The 27,705-nt window shown below is 40.0% G+C and overlaps 2 protein-coding genes across 3 annotated transcripts in view; one reads left to right on the top strand and one right to left on the bottom strand.

Moving 5' to 3' along the window:
- Window positions 1–27,705, bottom strand: part of DOCK2 (dedicator of cytokinesis 2) — a 499,735-nt gene that overhangs the window by 212,323 nt on the left and 259,707 nt on the right. The window lies entirely within an intron of this gene.
- Window positions 285–27,705, top strand: INSYN2B (inhibitory synaptic factor family member 2B). Its single transcript, XM_020992328.2, has 3 exons — window positions 285–1,636; window positions 3,116–3,190; window positions 27,519–27,705. The coding sequence occupies exons 1-3, from the start codon at window positions 285–287 to the stop codon at window positions 27,703–27,705; spliced, it is 1,614 nt and encodes a 537-aa protein (XP_020847987.1).

Here is a 27,705-nt window from a genome sequence, read left to right as displayed (position 1 = left end):
GACCATTAGAGTAACTCAAGTATTTATCTAATTAGCAACTAGCTCCATGATGAAAAAAAAAGTTTAACTCTGGAAGAAACATTAGAAATAGTTGTAGAATAAAATCTATAGACTGGGGATGGCCAACATAGCAATCCATGCAATCAGGACACTTTGTCTTCTCCTCCACCACCTCTGCTGGCTATTTTTGGCATCTGGGGCTTTGTCACCAGATGCAGCTCGAATGACTTAATGCAACATATCAAGGAAAAACTTATAGTCCACAGACCTTCAAAGGAGGCTCGATGGCCCAGCAAAGCATGAAAGTGAGACCCGTGCTCCTGAAGCGGAACAGTCTGGATTCAGTGGATTTTGTGAAACAGCCCCACCACCGCAGAAGCAAATCCCAACAAGTCCGTTTCAAGGACGATGGAGCTTGTAAGAATCAAACTAGCCTGGCAGAGATGGATGTCCAAACAGACCAAGACTCCAGCCTGACGGGGAAGGTGCAGGCGTCTCGGCACCATCACCTGCCCAACTACTCCCTGTCCTTCCCCAGGTCCCAGAAGGGGGGGAGCATCCGGAACATTGCAATCCAAACTTCCCCCAGCCTTAGGAAGCACTTCCCTGTTTTTAAAAGGAAAAAGCTCACAGCCAGCAAGTCACTAGTGGAAATGCCCACAGGGTCTAAAAACTCCATCCAGGTCAATGGCAATCTCTCAGAGCAGGACATCATGTCTTCTGATCTTGCCTACTTACGGATCACTAGGCATTTAGATGACGTGCCTCACCGAGGTAAGAAAGCGCATCCATTTTTTCCCAGAGTGTCCAAGGCACAAAGCAACGGGCCTGTTAGCATCTGCTTTGAAGCAGATGCTCTGGGGCCCTCAGAAAAGGTGACGGCTTCTATACAAGTTCCTGATGATATATGTCATAGCCCTCCATGGGCTACCAAAGCCCCCACTTACAGCATGGACAGGCCTGGTGAATTAAGCAATGAAATACATCCTTGTGCTAATACATGCCCAGAGGATGTGAATGGCAGGCTGCCATCTAGTTCAGAAAGGCCCTCCTCCTGCTTGAGTACTGCCAGCGGTGCTCACTCCTTGCCTGGCAGAGATAAAATGGACCCTGAATTGCTTTTGCCCAAAGACACATCTGGCATGAAAGAGCCAGCTCCTTTATCACCTCCATCAAAGGGAACTTGCACTCCTTCACCTCCACAGACTCATAGCTCCTCGCCTTGTTTCCTCGGAGAGTACAGACAGGCAGCCCCTCCTGAAACTGCTTTTGACTGTGCTACACCGAGTCATGATCACAAGGACCTAATATCATTGACAACTAGCAACATGACAAAATCTGCTACTGAGTGTCGAGAGGAGACAGAGAAAAATTCCAGCCAGGCAGATCCTTTGGAGTTTAAAAATTGTTTAGGAAGCTTTCACCCCCAGTCTTCTCTCCCAAGGAGTGAAATCAAACCTCCAACCAACAAAGAGATTAAAGGAATTAATCAAATGCACCTGGCACACAGTGAACTGTATGACCTCCAAGGAAGACTGCAATCCGTGGAGGAATCTTTGCACTCAAACCAAGAGAAGATTAAAGTCCTTTTGAACGTAATTCAAGACTTGGAAAAAGCCAGAGCCCTCACTGAAGGGTAGGATGAGTTTTGATATTAAAATTTTGTTAAGTCATTTATCAAAAAAAAAAAACTTGCAGTAATGGGTTTCAGCTATTAAAAGATCTTAGTAATTCTCAAGGTGTTGTTTTCCCAAGTCATTGATCCTTGAAATTTTCAACCCCTGAATGAACTTGAGTGATTAAAAATAATAATAAAAAAAACCCAGATAGCATCTCTGTTACAATACTGGGATTTATTTAATATGGAAGCTTGGGGCAGGGGGTTGGGGACTCATATTGGTTCCCTTGATATTCTCCTCTCTTTAGCAATGAATTGGGAATGGGCAGGAGCAGGACTTGGGAGGGTCCAGATTTCACAGTCTTTATACAGGTACAATTATATTGTACAAGTTCAATCAGTGTGGCAATAGTGGAAAGAGAACAGGATTCTAAGTCTGAGGCTCTGTTTAGGCTAAAAAAACCAGCTCTCTTATTCACCATCTGTGTGACCTGGATATATCTCTTCTTAGGACTTCATTTTTTCATTTGTAAAATGAAGGGGATGAACTGAGATGGTTACTAATATCCCTTTCAGATTTTAATTTATGACTATCTATGGATGGTGGGTCTATAGATAAATCAAAGAGACAGGAAATGGGGAAGTAGAACGTCTTGCTCTCTCCTACCTCCAAATATTAGTTACGCAGCTTTAAACTGGTTTAAACTAGTATTGAACTAAAGTAAACCCCACTTCAGTCACCTACGTTCAGTCAATGGCCCAATGAAAACACAAGTGAAATGAACAGCCAACTGAAAGCAATAGAGGTGGAGTTAGAGGACAGGATGTATATGGGGAGGATTCCGTGGTGGAAAATTCAGTAAGAATATTAGATGGTACAAAAAAAAGAACACTGAATGGAGTTTGAGGACATAAAGGATTTACAAGAATAGTCTTTGAGGGAAAAGTCATCTATTTCCCTCTCTGCACTGTGGGCGCCCCCAAAGGTGCAGCTCTAGGCCAAATTAAGATAGAGCCAGTGGTAGTGAGCATTTGCTTCTTTAAGTCAGAATGAATGTTACCTTGGAATAGGAGGTGGGGGCGGAGAGACAGCAATGAGATACATTAGATTTAGAGTAGAGGCCTGAGATTAATCTCCATGATTCCACTACTTTTGATGTATGACTCTGAGCAAGACATAATCTCCCTCAGTTTTCTATCTAACAAGCGGGACTAAAAATACCTGTCTTACCTACCTCATAGGGCTGATGTGAGGATTAAAAGGAAAAAATACAGATATAAATACATTCTTTAAAAGTTAATAGTATAAAAACAAGATACTTTCAGTATATTTCATCTATTTATTTATTATTTATTTTTGGGTCTTGATCCACGCACTTTGGCTTCATTTCACCAGTTAATGCGGGTAGCGCACTGTGCTTTACAAATGGAGTGAGCTGGAAAAGCAAGTGTGGGCTCTGTCCATAAACTCACCCAGCAAAATGCTTTGTGTTGCAGACGTAACTTCTACCGAACTGGCCAGGACCTCAACAACTGCAGCACTTGTCAGAACACAGCATGCATCATATACAGGTACCTCGTTGCAACACAGGTTGGTGGTTGGCACCTAGAGAGCACAGAGGGCCAAGGAACCTTGACCTTCCAAATAAACTCTCTTCCCATATGCCCACAAGTCAGACTAGAGGAGAGTAGATTTTGAATGCGTGGGTTTTGAGAATTGGGGTGGTAAACTTCCAATGGCATAATCATATTTCATAGGCAGGTTAGAGCCTGCTGAGACCTTGTCATTCAAAATGCACACTGTCTGTATGAGTCTTCTTGATTATGCTGCATAATACCCTGACCGGGCACCAGTGGGTACGTACAGTATCTCCTTTGGGAACAAGTTGGTTGTCTCTAATGAAATGGATTTTACAAGAGACAAAAATCAATACTTCTCTAGCTGGGAGCTTACTTCGAGAGGTAACTGAAATTAAAAGTTACCAATGGATTCCCAGAAATGAATCTCTGGAATCTGGTTTTCCTTGAAAAGGCATAAACAAACTTCAACCTCCCATCTTTTTTTGAGCAGGCTGAACCCCATGTAGAGTGCTTTGCTCCATTAAATATCTCCACTTATGCAGCCATTTCATGAGGCATCTAACCAAAGGGTCATGTATCTTACAGTCAGTGCTGCCTTCCTGGGACACACACTAATCATGCAGGGTCTTCGAATGGAGAATTGGGGAAAGAAAAAATGACTTTTTCATTATCTCTCTAGAAGCTATCTATTTCAGACAACCAAGATCAACTCTGAATCAAGTTTTTATTGAGTGACATGGAATTCCATAGAGTGGGCAGAGAAAGAAACTGAGACCTAGAGAGGGGAAATGACTTGTCCAAGGCCAAGATAGTAGTAAACACCTAAGCCAGAATTTGAAGCCAGACCTTGACTCCAAATTTATTGCTCTTTCTACTTTATCAACCTCATTTCTCTTACTCTAGAGATAAACTTATAACCTGAACTAAGCTTTGCTCACCTTCACTGATGTTCTACTCGATGCTTCATCATAACCTAGAGATGATCCTGGATGCCCAAAGGCTATGTAAGCAGAGTACCAGCTCCCATGGGTCCTACCAAACTGGAAAGGCTTTGTATATGAGCCCAGAGGCAGACTATGTGTTTGACAGGGGATCATCACATTTAGATACTCAGTGTACTTTGGAGGTCATCTAGTCTAACCCTCTTATTTTACAAATGAGGAAAAAGAAAGAGAAAATGAATTACCTAAGGTCTCACAGGTAGTAGGTGGGAAAACAATGATTCAAAGTTAGGGTTTCTCATTCTAAATCCAGTACTATTTCCATACTATGTATCTGTATTTGTTTTATTCTTCATATCTGTCATTTCTTATGGCACAATAATATTCCATTACATTCATATGCTATACAATTCACTCAGTCATTCCCTAATTGTTGAACAGATGGGGTGTTTCCACTGTTTTGCTATTAAAAATAATGCTATTAATTTTAAACAGAGAATGGTTTTTTTTTCCTCTTCATTAAGATATTGAAGGAAAAAAAGAAAAAAAAAAGATACTGGGGGTATGTTCCTTCTGGTCAAATCCTAGGCCAAGTGGGTGAAAAGTGTTGCTGCTTTTCACCTATCCTTTATGTAGTAACATAAAGACAAGTTGCTTTCCAGAGCATTATATTGACAGGCATGGTGGAGCATGCTTATAATCCCAGATACCAAGAAGGATGAGGCTAGCAGATCTTTGAGCTGAGGAGCTGTAATCTGTAGTGGAATAAACCAATCAGTGTCTGCACTAAGTTCAATATTAATATAGTGAGCCCTGGGGAACAGGAAGGTACCAGGTTCCTTAAGGAAGGCTACACCAGCCCAGGCTGGAAACAGAGTAGATCACAGCTTCCAGTTGTTCAAGTGGGTTCAGACTCATGAGTAGCCCCTGACTTCTAGGCTGGCCAAGAAAGTCTTTAAATTTACCAAAAAAAAAAAAAAGCACTAATCCATAGTTCCACCAACAGTGTAACATCATATGGATTTCTTCACAGTTTCACCAACACCAAATTTACCATTTTAAGTCAACCCAGTCAATTTAATGGATTACAGTGGAATTTATGAGGTCTATTTTTGTTTTTATCTTTTTTATCTTATTTTGGAGAGCTAAACAGTTTTTCAGGTGGTTATTAATAATGTGTTTCTTCTCTCTATGACTACCTAGTTCTATCTCTTGACTACTTATCTTTATATTAGAAATTTTCATCTTTTTTTTATATTTTGCATGCTACAATTTTATCAGAACTAAAAAGAGGAAGAATTTATCCAATGATTTCTGAAACTCAGGTAGTGGTTGAGCTTTTCCAATTTTTTGACAGAGGCCGTGACTAGGGTTTTCCAAAAGCAGAGGGCTAACAGAAAGACCATCTTCTCTGGGTATTGAGAAATAGGAAGAGTGGCAGCTCAATGGGTCAGCCTGAATCACAAACTCTAAACATGGAACTGGTAAAAGAGGGTGAAAAAATAATGACCATTTTCATTCATTAACCAGGGTTAAAATTTTCCCTATAGGCAGTGGGAAGCTACAGAGTGTCCTTTTCTTTCCTTCTCCCTCCCTAAGGATAACAACCATAATTAGAGTGGGTTGAATGGTATGATTTAAGGTCCAGGAATCTAACAGGTAGTTGTTATCTCACATGGTGGGTGGGTGGACATCTAATATTTTAATAATAACATCAACAAAGTTTACTCTAATTATCCAACACATATGAACTAGTAGGACAATGAGGTCTAACCACATGATTGTCATTACCAGTAAATCAATAAATAACCATTTCTTAAATAATTACTATGTGACAGTCACTGTGCCTTATAAGACTAAGAATACAAAGAGAAAGCAAAAATAGTACTTGCCCTCAAGGAGTTTACATTCTAAGAGGGGAGACAATATGTACATAAATAGGTATATGCAATAAATATATATATACACAAAGAATATGGAAAATAAAAATCTCAGAGGGGAAGACATCAACATGGAAACAAATAGCTAGGACACAGGTGTCCTGCTTGTGTAGCATCATGTTATCACCTCTATTCACTTGACCTCTAAATCTACAGATGCAGCTTTAATATCTTCTCTACTCCAGCCTCACATCAATCAAAATCATTCCATTCAAAAATTTATTATATGTGGCACTATATACTTTCATTCATTTATTTTCAACATTCATTTTTAAAAAAAAAACTTTTGAGTTCTAAATTTTCTCCCTCCTGCCTATTCCCTTCCTTCTCATTGAGAAGACGGGCAATATGATATCAATTATATGTTCAAAGTCATGCAAAATATATTTCCATATTAGCACTAGGCATTGGAAATGCAAAGAAAGGCAAAAATCATCCTTCATGGAACTCACCTTCCAATGAGAGAGATATCATGTAAATAACAATGTCCACACAAAATATAAACAGAGCACCTGTCAGAAGGGAGGTAAGAGCAGCTGTAGGAATGAGGAAAGGCCTCATGCAGAAGCTGGATTTTGAGTTGAGGCTTAAAGGAAGCCAGAAAAACTAGGAGGTGGAGGAAAGAAGAGAAACATTTCAGGTATAGGAAGCCATCAGATCAAAGGGACAGAAGTGAAGGATGGAATATCGCATGCAAGGAATGATAAGGAAGCTGTGTAGCTAGATCCCATAGTGTGTGGAGGGGAATGAAGTACAGCAAGACTGGAAAGGCTGGAAAGAGGGAAGAGAGGATGAAGGCCTTAACTTCATAAGTTATGAAGAGCTTGACAAAAGCAAACTGAGTATTTTATACTTTGTGCTGGAAGTAATAGAGTAGTACTGGAGTTTATTGAGTAGGGAAGATGGGTGAAATGTTCAGACCTACATATTAGAAAAATCACTTCAGTATCTGAGTGCAGGATGGATTTAGAGAGGGGAGAGGTTTAAGGCATGAAGACCAATTAGAATGTTATAGAAATAGTCCAGGCAAGATATGATAAGGATCTGAACTAGGGTGGTGGTGGTGTGAGTGGTGAGAATATGTGAGGTGGATGAGAGTGAAGAGTCAAAGATCATGAACCTAATGACAGGGAGCATGGTAGTGCCTTCAACAGTAACAGGAAAGTTCAGAAGAAGGGAGAGTTTGGGGCAAAAGATCATGAGTTCTGTCCTGGACATCTTGAATTTGGACCAGATGTCCAAAAGGCAATTGGTGATGGTGCTCAGAAGAAAGATGAGGGCTGCATATGTAGACATGGAAATCATTTGCAGAGATGATGATTAAATACATGGGAGCTGAAGAAATCACCAACTGAGATAGTATAAAGGGAAAAATTAAGAAGGTCCAGGACTGAGCCTTAAGGGGCATGCAGTGGACATGCCATGGACCCATAAATGGGACTGAGAATGTATTGTCATACAGGTAGGAGGAGAACCAGCAGAGAGCAGTTATGAAAACCTAACTGCCTGGTGGATAATTCCACTTAACCATCTCAGAATCTCAAACTCAACCTGTCCAAAATAGAATTTATTATCTTCATTTTCAACCAGCCATATTTCAACAAAGGACATTACCATCTTTCCAAGTCACTCAGGTTCATAAACTATGAGTCCCATCTTTGGCTCTTCCTTCTCCTACAGACACTGTGGCCAATCAATTACCAAGTCTTATCTTTTCTATCTCCACATCTCTCTCATCTTCCCCTTGCTTCTACTCTCAGGGTTACCCTAGTAAAGTCAACTCATTAAGGCCCTTATCACCTCTTCCCTAAATTACTTTTGTTGTTGTGTTGGACTCTTTATGACCCTGTGGACCACTTCTATCCTCCACTACCTCTCAAAGTCTGTCCTAGTTCGTGTTCATTGTTTCCATGACACTATGTATCCATTTCATCCTCTGCCACCCCCTTTTCCTTTTGTCTTTAACCTTTCTCAACATAGCCTCCTAATTAGGCCCTTTGCTTCCAACCTCACCCATCTCCAAATCATCCTCCATTCGAAGGCCAAAAGAATGTTCCTAAGTCTCACCATGTCACATACCTGTTCAAAAGTCTTCTGTGTCTCCCTATTGCCCTTAGAATCTAAGTCCAACTTATCTTTACTTCCTTTTACCTGACCTATATTCTGGTGTAATAGGTCTAATAAAGATTCCTTGACTTCAACAGTCCATTACCTCTTCCCGTCTTTTTGCCTCTACACAGACCATCCCTTTTCTGTAATACAATTCAATTCAATTCGACAATATTTATTAAAGAGCTCATTACCGGAAGATTGGTTACCAGGTGATACTTTCTCAGGGGCTAAAACTCAAGAACCCTTCTGTTAAGGCATGAAAAGTTTACCACCTATGCATCAGTCGAGGAAATACCCAGATCAAATAAAATATTTTCCATCTTTCTCTTTTGTTTCTGGTTTTCTCTGTCTCTATCTCCTCTCCCCCATCCCCAATCTTTGACATGACTAACGTAGTCTATAAATCAAGGAATGGTCCCAGAACTGAAGCAAGCTTTCTTACAAATGCCCTTTTCTAATTTTGTGCAAGCGGCAGCATGCAATAAGAGGACAAAGCCTTTGGACTAGGAAGCAGAAGGTGCAAGTTAGCATATTCACTCTGTCATTAACTTGCAGTGTGCCCTTGGCCAGCTCCCTTCACTTCTCTAGGATCACTGTTTTGTTCATTTTACGCTGAGAGGAGTGGACTTGTATGACTCCTAAGCTTCCTTCCAGCTCTTTTATTCAGTGAGTGCAATGAGTCAGTAGCTTAATTCATGGATCTCCCTCATTACCATTCAGAACAACACTATTTTTAAAGTTCCCTCTGTCCCAGAATTTGAGCCATTGCAAAGAAGGGGCAATTAACTTGATGAAAGGAAAGAGATCAGAACAAAAGCCCATCACCTCAGCAGTGGGATGAGGAGAACTGTCATTTTTACATTTCAAATGACTTCAAACCTTGTGTCACATCCTGGAAAGTCATTTCTTACAAACTAATGAATAAGTGATAAGAAAATGCTTCCCTGGACCTCGTTAAGCAATGGTCTCTATAATGATGGATGAATGTGGTACACATTGCAAGACCCAAGGAACATAGAGACACGATGGATTTCTTTGGGGTCTGTTGCTGGTAAACTAACAATACAGGAAGCTTATCACTTACTTAATTCTCTGACCAGAACTCCAAAGGAAAATTCACTGGACTTTAGTTGCAAAATTGCAATATCTTTTAAATGGAGAGGAAAGAGGATTTCTCCTAAGTCTCCCATCTGTTTTTTTTTTTAATTTTCTGGTGTCTAATTTAATCTGCACCTAAATGAGAACCTTCTCTACAATAATCCCAAGTGGGTTTCTCAGCCTCTGCAAAGAATTCCAGTGATTGGTGGCACTCTCTAGAGGTAGTACATTCCATTTTTGGACAATCTCAGTTTCTAAGAAGTTATTTTTTCCCCTTATCTCAAGCTTATTCTCTCCTTCCTCATCTCCATTTCTCGGTTTCCTTGGCTTACTTAAAGTCCCAGCTTAATTCCCCACTTTCTGAAAGAAGCCTTTCCCAATCCCCCTTACTGCTTTTGCCTTCCCTCAGTGGATTATCTCCAATTCATCTTGTCCATATCCTGTTCATACATAGTTGTTTGCATGTTGTTTCCCTCATTAGATTGTGAGCTTCCTTGAGAGCAGAGGCAATTTTTGGCCTTTCTTTCTATCCTCAAGTGCTTAGCACAGTGCCTGGCACATAGCGAAGTCTTAATAAAACTTGTTGACTGATGGTAAATTTCACCCATTGCTATTTGTTCTGATCTCTGAGGCCAGGCATCAGAAGTCTAAGCTTTCTTCTACGTGGAAAAACCCTTTAAATATTTAGAGTACTTGAGGTTATCATTTATTGACCTTCCTTAAATGAGATAATATTTGCAATGGACTTAGCACATTGCCTAGAGTATAGTAGGCACTTAATAAATGCTTTTTCTCCTTCCTATAAATCTTCCCTTTTTCAAGATATTTTGCTCTGCAACTAACCCTTGTATCACATGGTTTTAGTACATTCACCATCCTGCTCACCCCGTTCTGGATGTGTCATTGACAATGTTTTAGACTGTCAATGACCCTGCTAAAATGTAGCATGAAGAACTAAGGATGAGATGCTAGATGGGGTCTACCCAATGACTTGGGGCAATCTCCAGGGATAGTAGTTCCACTTTTGGAATACATGTGCAACCATGGGTAAGTCACTCATGGTCTCCATGTTCCCGGGCAACTCTCCAAGAAGCTCCTGAGCTCCAGCTGATCCACATCATAGAGGGAGTTTCCTCACTGGGAGTTCTTACAGCAATGAAATTACAAGTCCAGTCCAGTTTATTATTTATTTTTTTATGGATTAGCTTTTGGGAACTGCTATATCTTGCCTAATTATACAGTTTTGTTCTGTTTTGTAACTATTTGTGCAAGTAATAGTCTTGCAGAGCTGCCTAAGGACACTGAGAGGCTGTAACTTGCCCAGGGTCTCACAGTCAGTATGTACCAGAGTTGAGAATGGAGCACTTCTAGACTTCAAGTCTGACTCTGGCATGGTGCTGATTCTCTTCAAACTTAATAAGGTATGAAAAAGAATGTGCACTACATTCCAAAGATTCACTTAGAAGAGGATAAGTCATTGTTTTTCTAAGTTTCTTGATGAAATGAAAATACCCATGGAAGGGTAATGGCTAACTACTAATAAAACTTCAAAGGAGACATTAACTTTTCCGGCTACTTTCCATGAAAGATGGCTCCCTGAGAGCTTCTGAGGGAATGTGACAAGGAGTGTATAATAAATTTTGATAAGCAGTGGAAGGGAAGGATAAGGTGGTAGGTCATTGCAGGTTGTATCAGCCCAGGAGTGGCATGACAGGTATTGGAGATGGGGACATTGAACAGAAAGGTGAATTTGCTGAAACCTTGCCAAGGATTCAGTGACCTCCTCCCTGGTCCTTATGCCTGCTATTAGCACTGGTTAATTTTAAAGTGCCTGACCTTTTCTACCTTTTACCACTAGCTTTTATCACTCTAAGGTCTGCAAAGTGAAGTATATACTATTACTATCCCCATTTTACAGAGGAGGAAACTGATGATTAAAGAGGTCAAGTAACTTGCCTAGGGTCACATATCTAAAAAGTGTCTGAGGCTGAATTCAAACTCAGGTTTTCCTGACTTCAGATCTAGCACTCTATTCACTCTATCACTTAGCTAATTGAAAAAGAAAGTTTTCTTTCTAAGAAACTACCAAGAACGTTATGTAACTCTGCGTGACTCTGGCTGTGTAGAGGTGTTCTAGAAGTCCTACCTTGATAGTGGAAGTAAGAGCAGGGACAGAGCGGATGGAAAGAAGAAAAACACAAAGGGGAACTGCCTCCTGAGCAGACTTGTGTCCTGGTGTTCCCTAAGCCCAAGCAAGAAGAGAGAATGAGGCTCCATAACTCCACACCAGGGGCCTCGGTTTGCATCATGCACGACTTCTGGGATTCATCTGTTGCCTCTCCTTTCTCCCCCACTTCCTGGCTCCTCCAGCATCATCTGAGCTCAAATACTGAAATGGAAATCCACCCTCACATTTCTCCTCCAATTAAAGTTGAAACCAATTAAATCCTAATTTTGCTCCCCAATCAAAAGTCTAAATGCTAAGAAAGGCCCATGGCAAATCCCTCAGGATCAATTAAAAGCACCTGAACAAAGGGATTGATGCAAAAAATTGCTGACCACCATCCCCCACCCACCCCCACCACAAAAAGAATGTTCATAAATGTGTCTGTGAACAAAGAAAATAGAGCAAAATGACTGCATCATTTCATAGAGCTCCTAAGACGGCAGGACTCTCTCATTTTCTCAGACTCTGGACCAAGAACTGCTTCTTCATCCTTATTAGTTCATACATTGATAAGCTGCAAAACTGTAGAATCACGGCATCTCAGAGCTTCAAGGGACCTCAGAGGCACTTCAAGACAAACACAGGGACCTATCCAGGAATTCTCCCTATAATGTGCTAGACAAATAGTCATCCAGTCTTCTCTTGACCTGCAGCAAAAAGAAAGCCCTAACTCCTCAAGACAACCTGTTCCTTTTTGTGCAGTTCTAATTTTTAAGGAAGGTTTTTTTTTAACCTTGTGCCTCAACTTACCTCCCTGTAATGTCTACCCTTTGCTCCTACTTCTGCCCTGTAGGACCAAGCAGAAGGAGTCTAAGCCTTCTCATAGGACTGATACTTTTAGGTCCACAGATCTTCTTTATTTGAGGCAAAAGATTTCCACTTGCTTTGGCCCGTCCTCAGGGCACGGTCCCCAATCCCTTCATTCTCTTGATTGCTTTCCTCCAGCTTGTCAATGTGCTTCCTAAAACATGACATGTTGAACATGATACTGACCAATGAATATTTTCATACATTGCAAACATTAAAGCGCTATATAAATTCTAGCTGTTATTTCTGTTATATCCTGTAAGTTCACCAATGAATGTATGAAAATATTCTTTATAGAATAACAACTACAATTTGTATGTCACTTTAATATTTGCAAAGTGCTTTATTTTTATGATCTCATTTGATCTTCACAACAATCCTGTGAAGTAGTTGTTATTATTAGCCCCATTTTATAGATGAGGAAATTGAGACACAGAGAGTATAAGACTTGTCTGGGGTAACGTAGCTAAAGTGTCTGAGGCATGATTTAAATTCAGGTCTTTGAGACTCTTAAATCCAGTGATCTATGCACAATCTTCTTACGTGTTCCACCATCCACTACTGTAACATCCTTTTTCACTCAAGGCAACGATGTGTTTTATCTGGGACCTCCTCGTATCGGCTCTTGGTGGTGAGGCTTTAAGAAGGAGATATGCCCCGGTCTTGGGGTCAAGGCATCGTTTCCAAGTATACAGAAAGGGAACGACATGTGGTTATGTTATAATTGAGGAAACTGAGGCCAGAGCAGGTTCAGGGACTTGAATAAAGTCTCCCCGTCAGATAGCACTCAGAGCCCTTGGGTTTCCTGTACATGGTGCAGCTGTCAAGCCCCTGGACCTCACACATTTCTGTCTACCACAAAGCTATTAGCCAAAAAGAAAGACCATTTTGCTAGAAATGCAATATCAACACGTAGTCCCATGAGTTTTGCTCCCAATGTTTAGCTTAAATTATTTAGTACTTTCCTTTTTGGTTTGCTCATGGCTCTCCCTCAGCATGGAGACAGACAGACCATGAGCCCCTCACCCCATGCTAATTACAATTTTCTCCCTGGGTAGCAATGAAATTCACAACAGAAACAAATTTCTTTCTAGTCATAGTTTTTTAATCTTGTTTTGAGCTATGAAGTAACCAATATTTTATGCCTAGTGTAAGGAGTAAAATAAATGACAGCAAAACCAAACCACATTCACATACAGACCAAATACAACAAACTCAAGTTACCTCCTGAGCCGTAGTACAAGGTCATAGTCATGGATAGAGGGTCAGCCTTTGAGTCAGGAAGGTTCTAATTCTGCCTCTGATTGATATTGTCTGGGTGACTGTAGGCAAGTCACCCAACGTCTCCAGGCCACAGGCAACTCTCTAAGACAATAAGCGATGGGTGAGTTGCCACGCTGCACCCATGAATGGAGATTCCATGCTGAGGGTTCCCCCAAACTGATGAAATTACAAGTTCATATTCACTCTAGCCCCCCAGTTCCCAAAAGTGATCTCCCAGGGAAGGAAGCTTAAGATTTGGAGCATCCCACAATGCACATCATCAGCCTTCTGTCTACTCACGTGGTTGTCATCACCCTAATTTAAGCCTTCATCTCTCTCACTTAGACTATTGCAAAGCTTCTTGCTTCGTCTGTCTCTACCTGCTTCTATCCCCTTTCTTCTCCAATTAATCACCCACAAGTTGTCAAATTGATGGTCCTCAACCATAAATTTAATTATGTCACTCCCTTGCTCCAGCAGTTCAGATGGCTCCCTCTTGCCTCCAAATGCAAATACAAACTCTACTTTTGCATGTAAGCACTTCATAAGCCGGAAGCAGACTACTTTTCTGGACGTATTGCACATTACTTTCTTTCACATATCATCCATTCCAGCCAACGTGTCCTCTTTGCGGTTCTACTAACAAAATATTTCATCTCTTACCTCCATGAATGTGAATCCCTCATGCCTGGAATGGACTTTCTTCTCATCTTTGCTTCAGATTCCCTGGCTTCCTTCCAGTTTTACCTCAAATGCTCCTTGCTACATAAGACATTCCTCAATCCTTTTAGCTGTTAGTGCCCTCCCCAACACCAGAAATGCATTTGTATTTATTCCAGACACTTCAAATTTGCTTACCTGTGTATAGGCTGTTTACCATCCCCATAGAATATAAACTCTTTGAAGGCAGGAACTATTTCATTTTTGTCTTTGCATCCCTAGCAGTGCCTGCAGCATAGTAGGTACCTAATAAACGCATAGCAAATTAAAGAATGGTGCTACCAAGGACCACTGCCTTTACTTTCTGCCTCTCACAATTTGCCTTCTGCCTTTTCTTCTCGCCTATGTTGTAAGCAAAAAGAAGTAGGATTTACAACTCTGGAAATGCATAGGTAATAAAATAGATGGAATTCATTTCAATGCATTAATAGCTAAAGGGTTTGAAACACAGCATAAATATTTAAGAAAGGGATTAACAGAACAATACAGGGATGGCTGTCAGCATAAATGCCATAGAGGACCACAAGAAGGCCCTCTTGTATATTCTCTTCCCTCAGTATCTAATGTACAAACCCCAAATCTTCCCCATCTTTCAATTCTTTCTTCTTCTTTTGCCTTCTGGCTTGCCTAATTTTTAAGTCAGTACACATGCCAAGTATTCACTGAGATGGGAGTACAAGGGTTAATGAAGAAAGCACTTACTATATGCCAAGCACTGTGCTAAGTGCTTTGCAAGTATTATCTCATTTGATCCTTACTCAAAGCAGCCCTGGGAGGTAGGTGCTGTCATAATTGAGGAAACTGAGGCAGATAGAAGTTAAGTGATTTGCCCAGAGTCACACAGACAGTACATGTCTGAGGCTAGATGTGAACTCAGGTCTTTCTGACTCTAGGTCCAGAACTCTCTCCACTGTTCCATCTAGCTGCCTCTGGGTAAAAAAAGTATTCCTTTCTGGGACAGCGAGGCTGGAGTTAACATGCCAACTTCTTAGCTTAGAGTTATAGTTCTCAAACTGAAATTTATTACAAAGGGTGACAGAGATTTCTGAAGCTCAGTCTCCTGCTTATTTATGGGCTGAATGAACCTGTGATTCTCAGAAGGCTCATCAGAATACAGATACCCTGGGAGGAAATGATGAACTTGCCAGCCCCAAATGGCTGGCAGTTGTGAAGCTGAAAATTGCACTCTATAAATAATCAGGAAACTGGTCATTAGGAGAAAGTTTTAGGAACATTCTCCCTCTGGGCTGAGAGATATGTGTTTGGAGGAGGGGGAATCTCCCACTTGCCCAAACTGTAATTATTCCCTAAAGGTTTGTGGTTTCAATAAAGTTTTGCTTTCCAAAGTGTTCGTGATCTATTGATATGGACAGAAACCAAACTACCCCCTTATATAGCCATTGATTCTTACAGCTAATTTAGAAGAAAGTTCCCAAACGTCAATAAATCTGAGAGCACCTGGGTACCATGGTGATAGGTGCTATGGAAATGCACTGGCCAACAGGCAAAATTAAAAAAAAAAAGACATGGGGAGAAATTTGGAAGATGTGCTTCCTGCAGGGTGAGAGAATATATCAGTCATTTCTCAGTCCACTCATGGGGACACTTCCCTCTACACAGTTTATTATTGTTACCTGGCTGCATTCCTTTTTTTAAGAAAAGGTGTGCCCACTTTCCTCTCGTATCTGCCCTTATCTCTGAGTGCACCCACAATTTGCCCTATCAGAGTATGGAGGAACTGAACTAGAACACCAAGAAAGGGCACATGCCTACAGGGACACAGAGTCCTAGTATGATCCTCATAAGAACAGGCCCTGGGTATAGAAGCTCCCCACTTCATCTGTGATGGTGAAGGGAAATACATAGTATTGGTCCTTTTCCAGGAACTCTGAATCTAAAAACCTGCTGTCCTATGCTTTGGAAAGACTCACAGGACAATTACACTGCAATAAAGTTGTCTCCATCAGCCCTCCATGCTTTAGTCCACAGTGGGATGGGGTGGGACCTTTCAGGAACTCTGATTTCCTTTTATCCCTGTGCTGGACCAGACACCCCAAGCTTAGTTTCTTCAATCAAAGCCCAGGGGGAAAAATCCTATTTCCAGTTGAAAATGATGCCCATTTTATCACCTTGCTTTCTCAGGACACTAATTGTCCTGGCCCAATTTGATCCAGCTTCCCTCCCGCTGCCTCTAAATCTGTTTAAAGTTAAGTGTGGGACAAATTACTTTCTTTCCCCACCCCCTCCCTTCTCCAGCTCAAATGCTAATACATTTGCTATTTGTTTAGCCTGCTGATGGTGTGAAGGGAATCTCAACTCGGCAGATCTCACAGAGTATTGAGATCATAGTGGAGAGAGTCCGAGGACACTTGAAGCTGTAACACCAGGCATATGGATAGTGGTATTGTTTTGGCAAACCACTCATTACAGCTTACTCCGTCATCTGTTTTTTTCAGAGTATGTTCACTGTCTGGAGCGCAAGTCTTTTTTTATGCTTTTGTCTTTTATATTTCCAAGCCCCCTTTGCAGTTTGCTTTCCTACACTCTTCTTCTTGGCTGTGTAACACCTGGGATTGTGGCCCATCCCTCTATGGTGAAATCTACCCTTGCTTTCTAAAGCAGTGACTTAGCAGTTGCATTACTGAAGCTGTCTCAGGAGGTAATAGAAAGGATTAGTAAGGATTTCATTCCTCCTCACTTTGCTTTCCAACAAGTCTAAATATCTCCCACCTCCTTCATCCCTTGCACTAACCCAGACATTCTCAAATGGCCTTTGCAGCTTAGAATATTAGAGTTGGAAGGAACCTCATAGGTCAATCTAGTTCCACTCAATGATCAGCACATAGATAATATTCAGTAACAATTATGATGACCTTGGGATTCAAAGCCCTTTAACAGCAGGTAGTCACAGAGAGCTACAGCTAGGTGGTGCAGTAAATAGAGAGTCAGGCCTGGAATCAGAAAGACCTGAGTTCAAATCTGTCCTCAGATACTTATTAGCTGTGTGATCATGGGCAAGTTGCTTAAACCTATTTGCTTCAGTTTTCTCATCTGTAAAATGAGCTGGAGAAGGAGATGGCAAACCACTTCAGTATCTCTGCCAAGAAAACTCCAATGGGGTCATGAAGAGTTGGACATAACATCACACAGAGCCAGGCTTAGGCATTCTTAGGAAGAAGATGGCATGCACAATACACGTAATCTGTCCTTAGGATTTCTTAGAAATTTGGTGACTCTTTTAATATCACTTCCATTCTATTTCTCTTACCCAAGAACTCTCCACATTCTAAAGTAAGCTGGTGAGACAGTGCAGTTTTGTGAATAGGGCACTAGATATGGAGTCAGGAGGACTTGGTTTCAATCCTATCTCATACACTTACTAGCTGTGTTACTCTGGGGAAATTACTTGACCTCTTCTGGGAAAGTCGCTTCCCCTCCTTAGTTTTTGTCTGTGAGATGAAGGAGCTGGGTTTGATGGCTTCTAAGAACCCTTCCATCTCAAAATCTATGATCCTTTGATCCTGTGTTTTCAAGGATGCTGCTTAGGAGAAATCCCAAACAACTACGTCAAAGAAGAGCAGTGGAGGGTGGCAGCAAGAGCACTAGATTCAGAGCAAAAAGACCAGGTTTCAAATACCTCCCGACATTTAACCAGCTGTGACCCTGGCAAGGTCACTAAACCTCTCTGACTCAGTCTCCTCATCTGCAAAATGTGGATAATTATTTGTTGTTGTGATTTAAGTAAGGTAAGGCATGTAAAATCACTCCTCACATATTAAAGGGCCCCATAAATATCAACAGATGCATGTAAAGGCTGCGTAAACACTACACGCAAGTCACCAAGTTCCCTTCATATTGTATCTTTAAGACAGATTTAAGACAAAAGATTCAGGTTTTCCTAAGTATTCTAAATAATGTTTGCCTATTCATCTTTCCAAACATAAGTCCTCAATTTATAAACCGGCTATTTTTTTCAGAAGTTCACAGAATCATATATTTACCATTAAAGAGAACTTACGGATCATCTAGTCTGACTCCCATTTTTTAGATGAGGAAAGTGAGACCCAGAGAAGTCAAATGATTTGATAAAAGTCAGTAAGTGGAAAAGATAGGATTTGAGCTCAAGCTCTTTGACTCCAAATGCAGTGTTCTTTCAACTACAGCTTTCTTCTACATAGTTCATAGATGATGTTTTCCCAGTTCAGACAATACTTTCCCACAGAAACAATAGATGTTGGGTCCTATAATCAGTGCATATATGCATAGGTATACACACATTCGCACAAATGCTCATTAGTACCATGAAACACATCATGTGAAATGCTGCATTTCAGTTGCATTAAACAAATACATAATAAGGTAAAGAGGCAGTATAACATAGGGCTGGTTTTAGTGTCAGGAAGACCTGGATTCTACTGCTCAAAGTCAATCAACAAGCATTTACTGGAGATGTATAGCATGATGGGTAGAGAGCTGGTCTTGGAAGTGAGGAAGCCCTGTGTTCACGTCTCACCTTTGACATAAACTGACTATGTGATTCTGAGCAACTCATTTAACTTCTCAGGTCCTAGCGTAAATTTCTAAGGCTCTGAATTGCAGTGGCAGCACCTACCTAGAGGAAATTTCACCAAATGGGAACCTTCTTTATCAATGAAATCACAGGTCCAGTTCCTATCCCTACAATAAAGTAAGTCTGAGAGTGATTTCACTAAATCATACCATGAAAATTGGTCATTACCCCATATAGGCAAATCTGCAATTTAAAAAAAAGGTATAACATAATACTGTTAGACTGCTAACAGACAAACAAAATAAAACTCTGTTGTCTACCCACACCTGCTTGAGAATACCCCCTATCACATCTCCATCATGTGGTAATTCACTCTTCACTTGAATGACTCCAGTGAGGAGGAACCCAGCAACTTTCGTGGCATTACATTTGTGTGTGTGTGTGTATACCCTATAACAAATATTCCCTGAATTTTCAAAAAATTACCATTCTTTTCATTATCCAGGTTCATGACCATGGAGTCATTCTTGAGTCTTCCCTCTCCATCCTTCATATCTTATCAGTTACCAAGGCTTTTATGTGAACTCTGCCTCCACAATACATCCCTAATCCTTTCCTTATTTCTATCTACACAATCTACCCTCACTAACACAGGTCTTCATCACTCTTCACCTAGATTATTTCAATAATTTCCTAATTCATCTCTCTGCCTCTACTTTCACCCATCCCTGAACCATTCTCCACAAAGCAGCCAAAGTGATTTTCCAAGAGCACAGAATCTCCAGTGCTTCAAAAAAAACCCAAACCTTCTTCATTTGACTTTTAAAACCCTTCAAAACCTGGCTCCGACCTACCTTTCCATGTTTATTATACATTACTTTCCTTCCTACACTCTATTGCAGCCAAACAGTCCTACATGCTATGTGTTCAATCTTATTGTGACATTCCATCTCCCACACTTTATACAGGCTGACTCTCATATTGGAACTTTTTCTCCATCAATCCCTCCTACTCCCCACCCAGTTTCCTTCAAAGCTTAGCTCAAGTGCCAGGAAGCCCATATGGATCAGGAACACACCCCCTTTCCCCAGTGCCAGGGGTCTTCCCTTCCCCAAAAAAATTTATTTGTAAATATTCTGTATGTAATTTTTTAGGTCTTCTTTATTTTTATTTTCCTTAGTTCATGGACTTGCCTACAGGAGGTTTCACCAGATGTCTTATTTTTTAATTTTTCTTTCTGGTCCAATCTTAACTTTAATCTTTTTAATTTTATTTTTAGTGTATAGAACAAAACAAGTATTTCCATAACATAGTATAATAAAAAAGCTGATTACACATGAAACTGCAAATGTATTGTATACAGCTTGCTAGTCCTTTTAAATATATAATAAAGTTACCATGTAAATTTCTTTTTCTTCTTTTTTTACTCCCTCCCCCACCCTAGAGAATATATTAAACACAAATAGGGGTGTGTGTGTGTGTGTGTGTGTGTGTATACACACACACACACACACACACATACACAGATATGTAAAATTATTCTATACATACTTCTATTTATCAGGTCTTTCTCGGGATGCAGACAGTGACTTTCTTCATATGTACTTTATAGTTAATTTGGTACACATGTAATTTTTACCTATTAGAATGCAAACTTCTTGAGGTCAGGGAAGGTTATGTTTTGTTTTTGTATTCCCAGCACCTCATACATGATTAACAAGATGAAGCACTTAATAAACGTGTGTCCAATTGAACTGACTTGAATTAAACTCGTGAACCCTTTCAAAGTTCCAGTGTATGTAGAAGGATGGTTGAGATTCCAAACTCTCCACTGTACCATGCCTGGATCTATTTTGCAACTACCATCAAAGGTACATTTTAATTCACTGAGCTTTTCAAAGAAGCACAAAATCTGAGACGGAATCATCTAGTCCAGGGGTTCATAACTAGGTAGATTGTAGAATTTATGAATTTTTTTAAGGCAATTGGGGTTAAGTGACTTGCCCAGGGTCACACCGCTAGTAAGTGTCAAGTGTTTGGTCTGAGGCTGGATTTGAACTCAGTTCCTCCTGACTTCAGGGCCGATGCTCTATCCACTGCACCACCTAGCTGCTCCTGTGAATTTGTTTCTTAAAAAATATTTTGATAACCACGTTTTAGGATAATTGGTTTCCTCTATAATTCCACATATTTTATTTTATGCATTTAAAAGATCATGAGGAGTCCGTAGGCTTCACCACATTGCCAAAAAAGTCCACGATACAAAAAAGGTTAATTAAGAATCTCTGTTCTAGTCCAATACCCTAATTCCTTGGATTTTCTGCCGGATTCCCCCAGGTGGCACAGGGGATAGAGTACCAAACCTGGAATTAGGAAGGTCTAAGTTCAAATCTAGCCTCAGATACTCACTAGCTGTATAACTCTGGGCAAGTCATTTAACCTCTGTCTGCCTCAGTTTCCTGATTGGTGACATGGAGATAATAATAGCACCTTTCAGGGTTGTGAGAATCAAATGAGATAATATTGGTAAAGTACTTTACAAACCTTAAATGCTAGCTATTATTTTTGTTATTGTTACCACTCCACTCATTATCTTTCAGTTTGCCACAAGATCTAGACAAAACTCAACCACTTACTTTAGCAGAGACACCAAAGTCATGCCTTAATCTTGGAGAATAGAGTTTATACATAAAGATTGATAGGAATTTCAAGACACTCTCAAAAGAGTGATTGGGACGCTCAGAGCAGAAATACAAGCTTGCTGCTAGGTTTCTGTATGTATATTCTCTGTCTCCCTGAAGGATGTCATATGCAGTGATGGGAGAGTGTGACACAGATTTTTGTGTAGATTGTGATATATTGATTATTCCAGGATTTGCCTTTTATTGAATAACTATGATATAATGATTATCCTTGCTTTTATCTTATTATTAAGTAAATATTTTAGCTTTAAAAGCTAAAAAAAAGGAAGAAGAATCAGAAGTACAATCAAAGAGCCTGCACATGTCCTTCTGCAAAGATTTCAACTGCCAAGCCTTTCTGGCTTTATAATTTAGAGGTTTTTTGCCAGGACTTGCCTCAGCCTAGCAGAGTTTGGTTAAGTAGAGAGAGACCTGAGTATAGCCTCCCCACACAAAACTTCAGTGTGAAAAACAAATGAAAATGAACCCTTCTTTTTGTAAAAAACAATATGTGTTTCCCTTCAGTACTGCCAAGCAAATAGTGATTTTTCAACTGTACTAATGCATGGGGGGAAAAAGTCATGACAATTTCCCTTTATGTTCATAAAATTGCCTTGGCCTAAAAAAAGTAATGAATTTCCCAGAGCCACATATGTTTCTCCCTACCCTGTTATTTACCTGGCTTTGAAAAGGAAATTCATTTTCATGCCTATTAAATTATCAAACTAATAAAGGGGAGGGGGTGCAATGGGGGTTAATTCTCAAAATTATTATTTTATGTTATTTTATAGTTATTATTTTATTATAAGTTATTGGTATTCTATATTATAAAGTGATTGCAATTGGATCCTGCTGTGAAATCTCTTTACATTACTTAAGGGTCAGTGTTTCCATAGAAACAACGATTCTTCCCTAAACCTGCACTGAGGGGATGGGGAGAAGAACATCAATGACTTTCATGGCAGAACCGAGGGGACAAAATGATAAGGTGATGTTTAAGCCTGGTGCAGCGAGCGAAGTCACAAATGAGAAGACAGAGGGTGTTAGTGGAGGAAGGAAATGCAAAAATGTTGTCTTCTTCTAATAAAGAATGGGGTTGGCCTCACTCTACCATTTCACTTATGCCATGGAGTCTAAAAATCAGTTTCTTGTGAGTCCAGGAGGGTTAGATGGATAAGAAAAAGTTCAAGATGGCCCCTGGCCCTACTGAGATTCCTAGGACCTGGGAATAATAATAACACCTACTTCAAAAGGTTGGTAGGAGAATCAAATAAGATAATATATGCAAAGCACTTTAGAAACTTTAAGATACTAAAAAGGTTAGCTATTATTATTATTATTATTATTATCATAGCCTTTCAGAATTCATGACCTTGAATATAACCTAATTAAGTAGAGCATTTAGTACAGGCTGTTCCCAAGGAGAGGCAATAAGATAGGCTCACATGAAGCAGACCCTCCAGATGCTACCCCATAAAGGAGCCACCTCAATATCCTACAGATGAATGAATAGTGTCCCTTTGGTGAACCATGGCGTTCTAGGATTGGTATCAATGCCAATTATTGATCAGGGAGGTTTAAACATGGAACAAAGAAGGAATATGGTGTGTATGTGTGTATAAAATAATATACTGTGGGATGTAGTTGATAAAGAACCAGCTTTGAAGACAGGAAGGCATGTCGCTGATGTGTCCTAGGTTGTGTGGCTCTAGACAAGTCAATTAATCTGTCAGGGCTACAGGAAAATCTGTAAGATTATAAGTGAAAGGACAGTTCCCTGATCTACACTAGTAAATAAGAGTCCACCAAAGTTTCCTATACTAGATGATAGATAGATGGATATATAGATAGATGAACAGACAGACATGGACGGACAGATGAATGGGTAGATAGATAGAGAGATGGTCAGACATATAAGTAGATAGATAGATGGACAGATGGATAGATAGATAGATAGATAGATAGATAGATAGATAGATAGATAGATAGATAGATAGATAGACAGATAGACAGATAGACAGATAGACAGACAGACAGACAGACAGACAGACAGACAGACAGACAGACAGACAGATAGATAGATAGATAGATAGATAGATAGATAGATAGTAGATAGATAGATAGATAGTTCTGGGAGGAAGTTCTGGCATCAAAACACCTTCCCAGACATAAATACATGCATATATTGCATTGACACATGTGTATAAATACATGTATACATATATATATATATATATATATATATACACACACACACACACACACACACATATTTAAAACTAAATATCTACTAAAACAATAACATATACAGTAAAGGAAATTCTTGTAAGGAAACTCTCTTTCTCTCTACCTATGCATAGGCAGGTATTCCATGACTTACAGTCCTAAAAATTTTCCTATGGCATTAAGAGGTTAAAAGACTTGTCAGAGGTAGGATTTGAACCCAACTTTCTCTATATCTATACATTATACCATGTTGCACAGAATACATACATACATATACATATATATATGTGTATATATATGTGTGTATATATATATATACACACACAGATGTGTATATATGTGTGGATATGCATATCTGCAAATATATGTATACACATTTACATGTATATGTATATATTTGTGTGTGTCTAATGATACACACACACACACACATACACACACAATATACATACATCTGGATAGATGAGAATTGAAAATAGGACCACTCTATCTTACTCTTAATGTTAAGTAATGACAGAGGAGGAGGACAAGGTGTCAATCCCTACCCCTGATGTATACTATTAAATATGTATATATGTGTATATATACATACATATACATGTATATATGTGTGAATTACATGTATATGTGTGTAAATATATTTATATAATGACATGTTTCTATGATTCTGAACAAGTCTCTTAACCCCTCAGTGCTCCAGGCTAATATTTAAGACCACAGGTTACAGAGTTCTTTACCTCTTCAGCTCTTTACCAGGAGCTCACTAATACCAATAAAATTAGAAGTCCATTAAACACACACACACATATTCTCTTAGTACATCTACCTATAAATACATACATATTTATATATAAGTATATATTGTTGTGAGGGGATAGATACATAGCTATACAAGTAGAACTTAGATAAATGTGGAAGAGATAGTTCTGTATGTTTCTAGGAGTGTCCCAAACTGAGAAATGCTAGTCCTAAACACTAGCCTAAATACAGACAATCTGGCTTTACCTGGTACTCTTGATGTCTAATTTTCTCTCTCACCTTACCAGGAAAAATAGACAACAGCTCTGGAGAGCAGTACTATTTAAAGAGCTAGGGTATCTGTGAATGTGAAAGTACTCTTTTTGTGACCCATGAGTGTTCACACCATTAGAGGGGTGTGAACTAGACAGATCAACACTTCCCTGATGTGATTTCTTTTCCTCAGTTCAGAAAGTTAACAAACACAAAGAACTTTTCTCTACCCTCTAAATACCTAAAGTAGGATGAATGCCTACTTGAGGCAGGTTGGGATTGGAGGGGAGAACAGGACAGAACCCAAGGTCACCAGAGGACAGGGGGAGTATGTGCTGAGAGTTCAGTGATGGGTAAGGTATCCTCCACTATTTGTATTTGCCCACTAGGGGAGGCAACAGCAGCATCCTCAGCTCCTAAAAACTTTTTCCGTTGGCCTGCCCTGGATTCTTTCATCCTGGCTCAGACTCAAAAGCATTTGAGATTTGACTGGCCAGATTAAGTGACCATAGTCAGGTCACTTTCCTTACGGAGCTCTGTAAAACTCATCTTCATTTCCATCTCACACTGTCTAGAGTTAAAGTAGAGACCAGCCAAATGCTCCCAGAGGTGAGCATGATACAAGAGGGAGAACTGGAACTGTAGTCAGAGGAAGCACTTAGTACTTATGTGATCATGGGCAAGTCACTTAACACCTCCGGACCTTATCTAAAATATGTAAAATATGAAAGTTGGACTGCATGATCTCTGAAGTCCATTCTAGCTCTTAAACTCCATGATAGTCCAGAGATAGTGTATCAAAATGTGTAGACCGCACTAAATATGCTTTAGGAGAATATAGAAGTTTAGAGAAAGAAATGAAGTAACATTAGTGTAGCCCTTAAAAAATACTGTTGTGTTTTTTTTAATCAACCACAGTTCCCAAAAGGGATCATTCCTGAGTCCCTCAAGCGTGGGTCCATTCCCAGTCTCTTCACACCCAAACTCATCCCACATGCCTTTAACGTGGAAAAGCCAAGGAGAGGCAGAAAAGGAGAAAGAAGAAAGCCAGAGGCAGCATAATTTGGGTTTTAAAACTAGCTGTTTAGAAGTATGGAAAGAAGAAATGCCCATGGGCTGAAGTGACATTAGTCCAGCCACCAAAAATACTTGTCCTTTTGATCTCCTTAGAGGAGGAAGTTCTCCCATTTCAGAATGCTAAGTGGCAGACTGCTTTGATGACACTTTATTACTCATGCATGACTAGTATTGAGGCTTTTTTTTTTTTTTGCCTTTTCAGCAGCCAGTCCTTGAGTGCTAACTCTGACTCTGAAGACTCATTCTGGAGAGGGGAAATGTGAGGCTGCAGATCAGGGTAAACCATGATGACAGCCTCTTTTTAAGTCCTTGGCCATGAGTGAAAATCCTGTCCGATCAATGATGGAGGCAGGAGTATCTGAAAGCATGCCATATTGCAGAGTAACAAGGGAACCCTTTCATCTCTTGACATTTATTTTCCTACTCATTAGCAGAGATTAGCAGAGAAAATATGACATCTCCTCAACACATACCTCACCAATCTATTAGATAGCCCAGAGAGAACTGAACACCTTCACTGACACCCTATATCCAAGACCCTCTAAGACCCACAGGCCTAGGACAAGGAACAACTCTAGTTATAAGCTTGGGTTCTCCAGGCATGTTTCTTCATTTTTTTAAAAAGATTTGGAGTTAATCAGGGTTAAGTAAACTGCCCAGGGTCATACTGCTAGTAAATCTCTCAGGCCAGATGTGAACTCGGGTCCCCCTGACTCTAGGGTCAGTGCCCTATCCATGAGCAATCTAGCTGCCCCTGTTTCCTCTTTTTTTTTTTTAGGCAATTGGGGTTAAGTGACTTGCCCAGGGTCACACAGCTAGTAAGTGTCAAGTGTTTGGTCTGAGGCTGGATTTGAACTCAGGTCCTCCTGACTTCAGGGCTGGTGCTCTATCCACTGTGCCACCTGGCTGCCCCTGTTTCCTCATTTTTAAAGAAAGGGCTTAGACTAGCTGATCTCTGAGGTTCCTTCCAGCTGTAGCTCTAAGATCTAATGACCCACCAATCTTTTTTTCCACTGTTCCCCTACACTCATTATCTTCCATAGTCGGGTCACTTTCCTTACTGACCTCTGTAAAACTCATCTTCATTTCCATTTTTGCTTTTTCTTATGCTGTTCTTCCTGCCTTGATGGTCATCCTACATCCTCTCTATTCATTTTCTCATCCTTCAAGGTACAATTCAATTGGCCACCTCCTCCAAGAAGTCTTCCTTGACTCTTCCTTCATGCACTGATCTTTCCTTTCCTTGACCTTTTCTATTCTTCCATCAGAGGCCATTTAGTCCAATCCTTTCATTTTACAAATGAGGACACTAAGATTACAAATAAGGACAAATGAAGTTAAGTAAGGTTAATTTATTGCCCCAACGCCATAGACAGTGTACTCCAGAGGTGAGATTTGAACCTAGATTCTCAGATTCCACAGCCAGCAATCTTCCTATTGTAGTCTCTATGACTCATTTTGACACGCCATCAAATATTGTCCTATATGACTAGAAATTATTTCACGAATATATATTCTGACTCTCCAGCCAAAAGATCAGCCTTTCAAGTATAGAAATGATATCTTAGAATCATTTTGACTTTCTATACCACCCATCAGAGTGCCGAAAGGTAAGCTGAGCCCTGAGCACATAGCAGAAGCTATTTAATACTCCCTGGGTCAAATTTATTATTATTTTTTCTACTTTTGTTTTGTTTTGTTTTCAGTGTAGAATACGATTTCCGACAGCAAGAAGGGAGGTTTCATCAAGTCCTAAGTAGTCTGGACCAAGTAGAACCACCACCAGAGACAGCCCTACCACCAAAGCCGCCAGCAGAGCCTCCTGCTCCTGAAAAACAGGACTTGCGGAGGAAAACCAAAAAGGTGAAGAAGAAATGTTTCTGGTGGATTTGA

The sequence above is a fragment of the Phascolarctos cinereus genome, unplaced genomic scaffold, assembly GCF_003287225.1.
Source record: "Phascolarctos cinereus isolate Bilbo 61053 unplaced genomic scaffold, phaCin_HiC Scaffold_2;HRSCAF=192, whole genome shotgun sequence".
In the NCBI taxonomy this organism is placed as follows: Eukaryota; Metazoa; Chordata; class Mammalia; order Diprotodontia; family Phascolarctidae; genus Phascolarctos; species Phascolarctos cinereus.
Note: the sequence above shows the minus strand (reverse complement) of the source record. Positions and strands in the feature narration are given on the sequence as shown.

Excerpts from the sequence above, each read along its gene's own strand:
- INSYN2B (XM_020992328.2), top strand. The coding sequence starts at position 285 with ATGGCCCAGCAAAGCATGAAAGTGAGACCCGTGCTCCTGAAGCGGAAC. Across the intron at positions 1,637-3,115 it reads GCCAGAGCCCTCACTGAAGG|ACGTAACTTCTACCGAACTG; the intron begins GTAGGATGAGTT and ends TTTGTGTTGCAG. Across the intron at positions 3,191-27,518 it reads ACAGCATGCATCATATACAG|TGTAGAATACGATTTCCGAC; the intron begins GTACCTCGTTGC and ends TTTTGTTTTCAG.